The sequence below is a fragment of the Montipora foliosa genome, chromosome 2 (genome assembly GCF_036669935.1).
Source record: "Montipora foliosa isolate CH-2021 chromosome 2, ASM3666993v2, whole genome shotgun sequence".
In the NCBI taxonomy this organism is placed as follows: Eukaryota; Metazoa; Cnidaria; class Anthozoa; order Scleractinia; family Acroporidae; genus Montipora; species Montipora foliosa.
The window spans coordinates 46590314-46602813 of NC_090870.1; the positions used below are offsets into that span (position 1 = coordinate 46590314).

At 42.7% G+C, this 12500-nt stretch overlaps 1 protein-coding gene and 1 pseudogene across 1 annotated transcript; one reads left to right on the forward strand and one right to left on the reverse strand.

The window, feature by feature from the left end:
• The first annotated feature begins 107 nt into the window (after window positions 1–107).
• LOC137991748 (craniofacial development protein 2-like) lies at window positions 108–854 on the forward strand. Its single transcript, XM_068836785.1, has one exon. The coding sequence runs from the start codon at window positions 108–110 to the stop codon at window positions 852–854; it is 747 nt and encodes a 248-aa protein (XP_068692886.1).
• Window positions 855–5518: 4664 nt separating this feature from the next.
• LOC137993317 (ATP-dependent RNA helicase DHX58-like) overlaps window positions 5519–12500 on the reverse strand; it is a 21948-nt pseudogene continuing 14966 nt past the window's right edge.

Consider the following 12500-nt stretch of genomic DNA (forward strand, 5'->3'; position numbering starts at 1 on the left):
GAAGGTCCTGCTCCTGCAGGAGGTATGGCGTGCTGGGGCCAAAGCCGAAAGGACGCTTCAGTGCCGACAATCCTTCTATCGACCAGGACGACCACCACCATCGCTACATGGAATGTCAAAAGACCATGTATGAAGTAGGGAAGGCAGCACAAGTGTCAGCAGAGATGCGCCGATATAACATCGCCCTGCTAGGACTGAGTGAGACGAGGTGGCTGCAGGCCGGACAAACAAGGCTGGCTAGCGGCGAACTCTTGTTGTACTCAGGACACGAAGAAGACAACGCAGCGCACACAGAAGGTGTAGGGATCATGCTTTCAAGAACAGCTCAGAAAGCTTTGACAGGATGGGAAGCGCATGGTTCAAGGATAATAACAGCATCCTTCACGACCATGAAGAAAAACGTCAAGATGAACGTGATCCAATGCTACGCGCAAACCAACGAATATGACGATGAAGACAAAGACCAGTTCTACAACCGACTACAGGCAATTCTGGACAAGTTGAAGGACAAAGACATCAACATCCTGATGGGGGATTTCAATGCGAAGGTGGGATCAGACAACAGAGGCTACGAGGAAGTGATGGGACAACATGCCCTTGGAGAAATGAACAAAAATGGAGGGAGATTCTCTGACCTCTGTGGACTGAACGACCTTGTCATCGGAGGCAGCATCTTCGCCCACAAGAGGATACACAAGGCCACCTGGGTATCGCCTGACCATGTCACAGAAAACCAGATCGATCACTTCTGTATCACCAAGAAGTTCAGACGTTCTCTTAAAGACGTACGAGTGAGAAAGGGTGCAGACGCAGCATCAGACCACCATCTCCTGACTGCGAGACTCCAGTTGTGACTGAAGAGAACGGACAGGCAGGCAGCAGGCAGGGCGAAGTACATCATCTACTTACTGAAAGACCAGACGATTCAGGAAGCCTTCACCGTGACCCTGAGGAATAGATTCCAGGTACTGCGGGAGCTTACCACCGAAGACATCGATGCCCATGACCTTTGGAAAAGAACGAAAGACGCACTCACAGAAACATGCCAGGAAGTGCTCGGGCTGAAGAAGAACCAGCACAAGGACTGGATGTCAGTAGACACCATTCAGAAGCAAGAAGACTAAAGAAAGAAGCAGTCAACGAGAGCCGTACAAGAGCCAGCAAAGCGGCAGCCCAAGCAGACTACACAGAAGCCCACAAGGAAGTGAAGAGAAGTGTAAAGAAGGACAAGAGAGATTATATAGACAGCCTGGCACAAGAAGCAGAAGAAGCAGCCTACCACGGCAACATGAAAGACCTGTACATAACAACCAAGAATCTGGCAGGCAAGTACAGCAGACCAGAACGACCGGTCAAAGACAAACAAGGACAGACCATCACAGACTCGGAACAACTACCAGAAAGGTGGGCGGAACACTTTGAGGAACTCCTCAACAGACCCGCTCCCGAGAACCCTCCGGACATATTGGAAGCAGAGATTGACATTGATATAGACTGCGATCCACCAACAAGAGAAGAGATCATCCGCGCCGTCAAGAAGATGAAGAACGGCAAGGCAGCCGGCCCAGATGGAATTCCAGCAGAAGCCCTCAAGACGGACGTAGGGACAACTACCGCTCTTTGAGAAGATCTGGGAACAGGAAGAAATACCAACAGATTGGAAAGACGGACACATCATCAAGCTGCCCAAGAAAGGAGACCTCAGCAGCTGTGAAAACTACAGAGGCATCACACTCCTGTCTGTGCCGGGGAAGGTGTTCAACCGGATTCTGCAGGAGAGGATGAGGGACGCAGTGGATGTCAGGCTCCGGGACCACCAGGCGGGCTTCCGGCGGGACAGATCCTGTACCGACCAGATCGCCACGCTACGCATCATAGTCGAGCAGTCCCTGGAGTGGAATTCCTCGTTGTACGTCCACTTCGTGGACTTCCTCAAGGCTTTTGACAGTCTACACGGTGACACCCTGTGGCAACTCCTCCGACACTACGGGATCCCAGCAAAACTGACGAGAATCATCAGGAAGTCGTATGAGGGAATGGCTTGTCAGGTTGTACACGGAGGACAGTTGACGCGTCGTTTCGATGTAAGGACCGGCGTTCGTCAGGGATGCCTTCTGTCGCCGTTCCTGTTCCTCCTCGCTATCGACTGGGTGATGAGGCAGACGATGGATGGACAGAGAAACGGCATCCAGTGGACCCTCTGGACTCAGTTGGACGACCTTGATTTCGCCGACGACCTCGCTCTGCTCTCCCACAATCAGCAACAGATGCAGAACAAGACTACAAGCGTAGCCTCCCACGCCTCTCAAGTCGGCCTCCACATTCACCCCAACAAGACCAAGATTCTGAAAATCAACGCCTCCAGTAGAGAGGCAGTGAAGTTGGGAGACAACAACCTGGAAGAGGTCGAGACCTTCACATATCTTGGGAGCGTGATCAACCAACAAGGAGGAACAGATGCAAATGTTAGGACCCGCATCGGAAAGGCAAGAGCACCGTTCCTAGCCCTGAAGAACATCTGGCGATCCAACCTTATAACATCTCGCACCAAAATCCGCCTGTTCAATTCCAACATCAAGTCAGTCCTACTGTATGGAGCAGAAACATGGCGAACAACCAAGACTACCATCAAAAGAGTTCAGACTTTCATGAACACGTGCCTACGAAGAATACTGAAGATCCACTGGGCAAATACCATCAGCAACTCAGATCTCTGGGAAAGAACCAACCAAGTGCCAGTAGAAGAAGAGATCAGAAGAGGAAGATGGCGATGGATAGGGCACACCCTGAGGAAACCACCGACAAACATCACACGCCAGGCCCTGACCTGGAACCCTCAAGGGAAGAGAAAGAGAGGCCTACCAAAGAACACCTGGAGAAGAGACCTGGAGGCGACGCCAAGCAGACCAGCTGCTCCTGGAAAGAGTTGGAGCGAATCGCCCAGGACCGCGGACGCTGGCGGCCTGTTGTGGATGGCCTATGCCCCTCCAGGGGCTCAAGGCCTAAGTAAGTAAGTACTGCAGCTCATTGTTTTTATTCCAAAACATGGAGACCGATCGTTCGTCCAGCGTCCAGGTACTTTGTTTACAAATTTTGCCACCTTGCAATACGTTCTTCGTTTTCCAATCTCAACAACAAAAACATCAATAATCTTTATTGACTTACACTTAAAAACGTTATATACATCCCAATTTTACAATAGGATAACCAGAAGGAACAGTAATTAATTATTTGGATCCTAGAGGCTAAAGGAAGCGTGAGGTTTTTTGAGTTAGCCCCTAATACTCTTTTAAGTTCGTTTTAATAAAAAAAGAGAGAGACAAGTGGAGAAGAACTATATGGCATAATTGAGTTCTAGTTAATAATAAAATGGCTATTCGGGTTACATTCGAGAATTGTTCTGACATCAAATAGCATTTGATTTCTTTAGGAAAGGAAGACGTACTGAGGTCTTTCACGTGATGAAGAATATCGCGCCAGAGATCTATTGCCTGAAACAAGAACATTAATTAATTGTTTGCCTATGTTGGTTCGAGGACGCGGCTTGCTTAGATCCATATCTTGTATCAAGTATAAATGCCGGCTGCTGGCATATTTAAAAAGATTATCAAACACGTTAGGCAGAAGCCCTTTATGCCACAAATGAGTACATTTTAGGGTGTGGAAACGGTAAACGTTATTTACTGTTAGAATGCCTAGAAGATGTAGATAAGGGAAAGCGCAGTTTCTGTGAAGGGTCCAGATGTAGTTGCAAAAAACATTAATCGTAGGAATGTGTTTTGTTTGGTTTGCAATTTTTGTAGGTGCTTTTTATAAGTCCTGACCTAGGCTATTGCAACATATGATAAATAGGGGTAGACAAGGCTATAATAGATTTGTTTGACTTTCATAAATAGAAAAGTAATGCCTTAATTTTGAAATAATGCCAGTATTGCGCGAGATACTCGAGAATTACAAGAGATAAGTGACATTTCCAACTTAATCAGTTATCGATCATAACACCCAGGTATTTAATATGATCTTTTTGTTCTAATTGGTGGCACGATCCATCCATGTTTCGTGATTTTTTTTGTATTCTTCCACATGTTTTCCTTGATAATTTGATAATCATATAATTGGTTTTGGTGTAATTCATAGAAAGTTTGTTAAGATCGCACCATTCCTTGACTTTGCTAAATCAGAGGTTATTTTAAACTATTTCAAGAGTTATCAAATCGGGAACTGACGCAAACAGATTTGTATCGTCAGCAAAAATCCCGAAAGTTAAGGACTCAGAGCAGTTAGGTAGATCATTAATATAAAGTAAGAAAAGCAAAGGCCCTAGTATACCACCATGAAATTATCGTTGGAAGTTTTTTGCCTTCTCTGAGTCGAACCCGATCTACTATGCTGGGGGTCATTAAATTGGTGAGAGCAGAAAACTCAAGTAAAAACATTTGTTAAAAAAACTCTTTTGGAAATAAAAGCAGGGCACGGAGTTCCCGGTGTTGTGGTCTGGTCTAGTCTTATTGAGGGCTACAAGTTCATCATCCTATGGCAATTACGTGCTTCCTTCATAAATAAAACTTCACCCAACTTCACTTAAGGTGGTATGTACCTCAAAAATTGCTCTTTTTTCAACAAGACTCCAGACCGTATAACTTTAAGTCCCTATTCAGAATCTGAGTATAACAGCCAACTTCACGTTAAATTTGGATTAAGTCTCTGTACAAGCCCTTTAGCTAAGCCTGTGCTTAGATTGTGCATATTCAAAATGACGTGAGCAACTACTAAAATCTTTCCTTGCACAGATTGGATTGAAACTGTTGGATAGTGACTGATCCAAAAGATAAAATTATCCGGCTTTTGAGTTAACAATTTAGGCTACACAATTAATGGGCGTTTGTACGTGTAAGAAGTCTTCTTATAGAACGCGGCCAGTGTAAAGATGAATTACCAGGTTTGCCTATTTCACCAGTGGTTGATGACTATTGTTCTTGATTATTCACAGGTACACTATCAAAGCAGGTGGGCATCATCTGGGAGACAGAAAGACAAGTCCTGAACAAATCATCGAAGCGTCAAAAAGCTTTATTCACGGCAACTACGAACGTCAATTGCAAAGTCACGAAAATGATATAGCCCTTGTAAAGCTGGACAGAACAGTAAAGCTTGGAAAGTACGGCAGCCTGGTATGTTTGCCAGAGCCGAAAAGAAAAGTCGAAGTGAGATTACTGTTCACATAGCATTAGCGATCTCATCAAATAAGGTTTGCAAAAATAGCACGAAAGAGGCACTCTTATGTTTTGCGCCGGAGATAGTGACAAGCCTGGCAAACATTCGTGTCGGGGAGATGGCTGCGGACCGTTTCTGTGTGAACGCTACGATTCCAGATCAAGAAAATATCGTTGGACTGTCGCCGGACTTGTCAGCTGGGGCGATGGATGTGGGGTCAAGGGTCGTTATAATTTTTTCACGCGCGTAGCGCCTTATTTTCGCTGGATAGTGGACATTCTGAGCCCTTTGAAAAAAGATAAGAGGCAGTTGCGGAGAAGAAGACAAAGTCAAAATTGAAACTACTACACTTTTACAGGACACCACTGTCTTTATACCAAGAACTACTTATGCAAAAAGCCGAAGGCGAAACGGCAAGCAACGGATTTAAGAACAGATAAATTCAGCAACGGCTTTGTACTATTTTTGTCATACTGATTTATTGGAAATGTCAAAAGGAGGAGTTCTTGATCGTAATAATTAATTCCTAAGCTATAGGTTAAGATAAAGGACCTAGCAGGAAAAATTCCTTGACAGGTTTTATTGTAAGAGGCCATCTACAGGACACAATATTCAGTTTGGGTTTCAAAAACGTCTGTTGATAAATCGTCTATGCTGCTCCTAGTTTTAGGTCTCACTGTCCTTCAAGTTCGTTTCCTTTCCTTGAACGTAAGCTGGATGAGCCAGAGTAAAGGCTTTTCGGGTGCATATCATGTTGGTGCACAATGCCCGTCCTTAAAAATTCCTTCCATATTGTAGGATGCACCACGAATTTTGGTTAGAGTTGAGTCGAGGTGAACTAGTGTTTACTTCGAGAGTAAAATTAAAAGGACTCGTTAGTGATATTTATCGCTTGTATTCTGAAAATAGCAATCTAAAGGTTGAGCAGACAGGTAAGGGGACACTTTGTGACGCTTTTAAAAGTAGCCTGTATCAAGTTAACTTCATTGCTCAGGAGACATTGAAAATACCAGGAAGCACGCGTGTCTTTGAAGTTAAGCTAAAACTTTATTGCTAGCATCTACGAAGTATACACCGATAACTATCCTGTCTACATATGAAATGAAACCGTTTGTTTTGATACTGGGGGAACCAAATTTCTCATCCTCACAGACTAAAAATCGTAAAATGGCCTCAGTATAAAGCTAGTAACTCAAAGGTCTAAAATATGTTAGAGGTGTTCAAAGCAATGTACTGACGTGAAACATTTAATCTTTAGGGTTCAAGGCGAGAAAAACTGGCCTTTTAATCTGTCAGGACTAATTCAATTAGCTAGAATCGAACGAAGGTTGTAAAAAAAAAACCCTTTATCACCACGATGCATCCATTTTTAAATTGATTCGTTATGGTTCGGTGGTAACAGACATCATGTGAAAGTGTTTTATGGTCTCAATGGCATACTCTTCCCAGTCAGCTAAAGTATGTTTAATTTCTAACGACCTGTGAGAATATTTTATTTAACGTCAAGAGAGATCTTCTCATTTTGCGCCTTGTCTTCATAAGTCCAGGTCCAATAAGTCTTTTGTCTCCGAGTTTTCGGCACCTAGCTGTAGAACCTCTTCCAGCTCAGCTTCTTGGATAGCAAACGGTAGATCTTCCCACATTTTGAAGATCCTCCGGCGACAATCACCTTTGTCATCTTTCGGGAATTCCACTACAAAGCTGCTGATCTTAATGCACAGCCATTCAAAGGAACAAATGAGAGCAGTGACCCCCCAGTCTTCATGGCATTCCTTGCAGAAAATTTTCTTATTCATTTCGATACCATCGATGTTCTTTGGATTCGGATGTTCTCCAATGTCCACCTTTGCAATAAAGGAACAAAAAGACAGATTTGAGATGCGACGAATTTTAAAAGATGACCTGAAATGCAATTTTCGATTAATGAACCCTATGGATAAAACCACCTGGCAACGACCTCACTGGAGTGCTTTTTCCAACTAGTACTCGTGTAGTTAGCATCGATTATTCTAATCTACGACCAACGACATATGCCCTTCTGTACTGTCGTCCTGAAACCACATCGACGTTTTTACAGTGTTCTCCTCATGAACATGATAGGTATTTAAATATAAAGACTTCATCACAGAGTACATTTTTCTTCCAGTTTACTTTAGTTGGCAAATCTATAAAACATTGCTAATTAAAAGTGTTAAGCAGTCTTTGAGAGTTGGCTATAGCTACTTTACCTTATTGTCACGACAGTCACGGTTTATGATAACATGGTGACTTCCTTTAATGAGACGGACATCGTGTGCCTGGCATACAAACTCTGCGCAGTTTCGACAGAGGAAGTTCACGTCATCTGGTAAAAATACTGTCTTCTGACTGGCACGCACCAGCTTCTTGAGAGAGCGATCCTGGATAATCTTTCGTTGAACCTCCTTGACCTGGAACAGTGAACATACAAAAAACTCAAGGAAACGAGATTGAGGAACTGTATTGCACAAGAATACTACCTATAATAATGTAGGATCACAAACAAGCAACTTGAAGAAGCTCTTGAACAGTTCCATCTGACTCGTAAGTTCTGTTGTTTCAGGAAATCACAGCTTGTCAACTTATTTGCTACTAAAACTCTTGCAATCGCGGCTTGTCCATGAGATAATATCTTCACAGGGAACTACAAGGAATCACAGCATTGACATTTCTAGGTTGGGCATACATACCGTCTTAATGAACACTGTTGGCTTCATGTTCTGTACTAGATTGAGAGCGTCGGTCATTAAGATTTCTCGAAAGTTGTTGGTGGTATCTCTTTTCTTAGCCCCTGAATGACCCACCAACACGGTGCACTTGTTATCTTTTGCTCTGTTGAACAGATTGAACAATAAATAAACAATGGAATGGTGCACCGTTTAGTAGTCCAGTTCCAAAATAATTCTCTGCTTTCTTTGCTTTTACTTCAAAGAGGAGTGAAGATATTTTGAAATGAGATACACCAGTCAATTTGACAATGAGGCCCGGGTTTAGTCAACTATAATTTTTTATTTTATTTTCTACTTTGTTAGAAGAGGCCAAATTACTGCCGGTCGTCTGGTTTTCCTTTTGCCTAATTAAATTTAGCATTTTATTTATTTGTGCTTAGTTAATTTGGTAGCACCCTTAGTAGTGACTTCATGAGCAACTTGACAAAGAAGTGAACTTGTTATCATCATTAGCAGTGTACAGTATAATTGACCTACCTGGCACGTCCCGTAAACTGCACAGAGGAGATCTCATTACCCGTCATGTCATAACGGATGACATAGTTACAGTCACTGATGTCCAACCCTTCTTCAGCCACGCTGGTGGCCAAGAGAAGGTTCTTTTCTCCTGTTTTGAATCGCTTGATAACTTCTTCCTGTTCTTTCTGAGTCATCTCGACTGAAAAGCAAACGATATTTGAATCGGATAAGTTCTTCACTGTGGTATTTTCTTAGGGACTAATCATGAAGACGTCTCGTTAGGAATGCCCTTCCTATCACTGAACAATGAACGATCAACCAAAATCACTGACATAGAAAGTAAAGTATAACAGATCGAAATCGTCGATAGTGTAAAGTCACATTTCGCGGGATTTCCAAATGTCAGTATCTGATGGGATTAAAATGTTTTGTAAATTTAGAGCCCGACAGCTCAGCTGGTAGAGCCGGTGGCGCAGTCATTTGGTCATAGGTTGGAATTCAAGCTTAAATATTTTCAGCGAAGATGATCGCTATTACACACTCATAAAAACGTGAAAACACGAGTTTCCATAACCAGTCTAGTTTTTTAGTTCCGGGTTCAACGCAAATGGCTATTTCGTGCCTAAATTATAATTGTCACGAACAGTGAGTCGATCTTATTTGTATAGGAAATTGGGCCATCGATCCAGGGTGCGTGCTTGATTTGAAAACAAAATATTCCATTGGTTCTGGCCAAACCCTATTGTTTATTAGCCAACCATAATCCAGAATTTCGATGTGTAATTTGTAAGAGTTATCGGCCTGAAACGAGGGGTTGTGTGATTTATTTCCCTCGTGCATTGCCCGAGGGCGCAGCCCGAGGGCAACGCACGAGGGGAATAAATCAGATAACCACGAGCTGAAGGCCGATAAACGGCTTATTTTTACATTGGCGAGGATTCCTCAAGGGATGCAAAAATACACTGAAGAAAATGCCTCTATTGTTCATCTTTCTTTTGTTTTTCAACACTCCATGCTGGCACTGGTGGGATTCACAAGTTTCTCGTCTTTTTTATTATGTAATTCTTTTAAAGTCGCACTTCGAATTAGTTGTTCGTCTTGTTCGTAGTGAATGCTAGGAACAGGCTAACAATGTTGAGCGATTCAGAGTCAGAACTGTGTATTACTGAAAGCAGTTTTAGTGGCAGCACCTCAATTGAGTTTTCGGAAAACAACTTTGAATCTTTATTTGTGAGTGCAGACAAGGAAAAAGCAGTTGACAATTTCAATTTACGCACCTAGGATCTTTTGACCGACCTTTTTAAAGATAAAGAAGATTCCGGCCGAGGGATCACTGCTGTAACCGACAAGGAAATACAGGCGAGGAATGAAGCAAGAATACCACAAAACACTAAAAGGGCAACTTGCGAACGTGCCCCAAAAGAAAACACTGCTCAGTTCAATTTTAGAAATTGTAGCGTCGTATTTAATATTTCCAAATAAACATTTGTAAATTTGTTTTTCATGAAAAGCTAATTTAAATGCGAGGGGATTATGTCTTAATATGCAAGGGGGATAAGTCACTTATCCCCCTTGCATGTTAACACATAATCCCCTCGCATTTAAATTAGCTGTTCATTAGCCCCGCTCTTCCCTTCAAACAATCAAAGCCACACTCAGCTTTTCAGACAGTTGATTTGGGGGTTATGTAATATATTCCCCCCGAAAAGAACAAAGGAATCCGAGCTCATGTAAAAACAAGCACTGGTATTACACTTTTTGCACTTTTGCACTGGTATATTACACTTTTTGCACTGGTGTATTAAACTTTTTGCACTGAGTTACACTTGAACTGCACTGCCAATCAGAATCGAGTAATTTTTTCATGTATATTATTATGCTAGGCAATATTTAGTCATGCGCCTATCGTTTTGTTTGTACAGAACTGCTGTATTTCTTCCTGATTTACCTGCTTTATACCGCTATCAAATTACTTGTATATATCTACAGACACGTGTGATTTCTAGAGAAGTGATTAGGTTATAGGTATAATAAACAAGTTAAATCGATTTTACTAGTACGTCTTTTGCGAGTTAATTTTACAATAATATCTCCTGTACTCACTGTTTCCATCTCCGCTACCAACAAGATGTTCAGGCCTGAGGACAGCGTTTAGTTCCTCGGTTTCCTTGATCCAGTCTAATAAGGCTTCAGTAGACTCGAGAGTTCTGGTGAATAAAATGCCTTTAGGACCCTCCCACTCAGGATGGTGGGCTCCCTGTTCATCTAGAGGCTTCTCCTCTTCTGCACCGTCAGATGAAGTGCTCTCGTTGGTCTCGGATCTTTGTTGATTCACTTCTTCCATCACAGTATCTACTTCGTTTGGAGCTTCAGATTGTTCGCTGGCAGCGTATTCCAGTTCACTAGCACCATCAATTGTCTGACCGAACTCTTCGGTGCTAGTGCCACCTTGTGTCTTCGAAGCGTGACGGCTGACGTCCTCAGGAGGCGTCTTCCCCGCTTTATCCGATGAAGTATCTTTCTTTGAAACTTCACCCTCGCGGCATCTTTCAATCTCCTCTACTTTGATACTCGCTTCGTTTTTAATACCGATGCCCTCTTCTTTCAATTCCTCATTGGTCCATCGAGCCTTGTCCTCTTTTGCACTGTCAGATGAGGACGTCTCTTTGGTCTCGGATCGTCGTTCGTCCACTTCTAACACAGTATCTTCTTTGTTTTTAGTCTCAGATTGTTTGTTGGCAGTACCATCAATTTTCTGACCGACCTCTTCGGTGCTCGTGCCATTTTGTGTCTTCGAAGCGTGACCACTGGCGTCTTCAGGAGGCGTCTTCCCCGCTTTATCCGATAAGGTATCTTTTTTTGAAACGTTACATTCGCATCTTTCAGTCTTCTTTAGTACGGCACTCGCTTCGTTTTCACCGCCGATGCCCTCTTCCTTCTTTTTTCCACCGTTCTTCAGCAAGTCATTCCCAGCGTCACGTTCCTCTCTTTCCTCGTCAGCACAATTTTCCCCTTCCTCGTGTCTACCGCTACCTTCACCACTGCTTTTGTCAGTTTTATCTTCCTTATGTTGTGGGCTTTGGACATCTGTGTAGTTCTTCAAAATCAATTCTTTCAGTTTAAGCAATCGCGGATTTTGAGGCTCGCCATATTTTGCGATGCGCTCGTCCAACTTAGTCATTGCCTTGTAGAAAAGCTGTTTCAATTTCTTGTCAGTTTCTGTAAACTTGTCTGTGTCTAAAGCTTCAAAGTATTTTGTGAGGTACTTCCTGGCGTTCTTCATACGCGTGTCTGTGTTCAAGGTCAATGCGACGTGGTATTCTATGAGTTGTTCTGTGTACGTCACTAAGTATCGATCCCCGTCCGCCATTGCATCTTTGTAGAATTCCTCCACCCATTGTCGATACTGCTTACCGCCCTTATCTAAGGGCGGATCCTTGCAATTGTAAGTCTGGGCCTCAATGTTTCCCATGGCCTTTTCCCAAGAAAAGAGTTGAAATTACTATGATTAAATTTTGCATCAGATTATGCAGAATGCAGCCGCTTTTTCGTAAGAAAAAAATCTGATTTTAACCTTACACAAAGTTTTAATAAGTGCCTAAACGGTTTCTGTGGTGTTTCTCTCGCCTAGTTTTAGTAGAACAACTTGGTAGATGCACACAAACTGAAAAATCGTCGGGCTTAAAACGTAATCAAAAAAGTTCTTTCCTGAAGTGGATCTAGAAAATTTCTTCCGGTCCCAGAAGGTCCTTCAGCTGTAAAATCCTTGATTTTCAGTTGATGTTTAATCAATATCCTTCAGAAGATCGTTGGGCCAAGGATTACATAGTACCTTTTTGCTAAGTGATTAGATGGTGGTCATGTTTTACCGAAAACCATCAGTTTCTCAAATTTCGAACTCTTTGCATTCGTGAAAAGGCACAACTCACAACTCACAAGCAACTCAACTCACAAGCAATACCAAGCATGCAACTTAATTAACCTATCACCTACGTTAAAACTGAGGTGCACGGATTGTGCATTGATCCTTTTCAGAACAAATTACCTTGGAGATAATCTTTTCGAATGGATCCTGCTCAT